This window comes from Monopterus albus, unplaced genomic scaffold, assembly GCF_001952655.1.
Source record: "Monopterus albus unplaced genomic scaffold, M_albus_1.0 scaffold1981.1, whole genome shotgun sequence".
In the NCBI taxonomy this organism is placed as follows: Eukaryota; Metazoa; Chordata; class Actinopteri; order Synbranchiformes; family Synbranchidae; genus Monopterus; species Monopterus albus.
Window position 1 is genome coordinate 2140 of NW_018129856.1, and position 437 is coordinate 2576.

Genomic DNA, 437 nt, shown 5'->3' on the forward strand with positions numbered 1-437 from the left:
TCCATGGACATCCGGGCCCACGTCTGGCCCTGTGGCCGTGGAAGGTCTAAGGGCAGCTTCTGCTGGCCCCTAACCAGCTCTCTGTTGTGGAACACCACCACATCAGCTGAGGGGAACAAAAAGTGCTGGTCCACCAGTTTACAGCGAGGGATGTGGTAGAGGTCCCAGCACACGTCACCCTCCAGGCTCATTGGCGTGTTGAAGGGCCAGTACCACACCAGTATGGTCATGTTTCTGTTGCTGCTGCTGTCATAAATGACAAAGGGATTCCGTCTTCTTTAACCCGAGTACAGTCATTTTAGTATTATCACACACCTGTCACAAAAGACAATTATGAAGTAGGATTAATTGAGGAACAATGAGACTTTTGTCTTTACCTTATGTTCAATGGCCATATCAGGGATTTTTTTTTTGCCTGTTTTATCCTATTAATTGAA

General features: G+C 47.1%; 1 protein-coding gene across 1 annotated transcript in view; it reads right to left on the reverse strand.

Annotated features, from left to right (window-relative positions):
- LOC109953915 (alpha-(1,3)-fucosyltransferase 7-like) overlaps positions 1–230 on the reverse strand; it is a 1255-nt gene extending 1025 nt beyond the window's left edge. Inside the window, exon 1 of the mRNA XM_020589350.1 lies at positions 2–230. Coding sequence (XP_020445006.1) covers positions 2–230 — 229 coding nt within the window. The remainder of the gene's footprint in view (position 1) is intronic.
- Between the last annotated feature and the right edge of the window lie 207 nt (positions 231–437).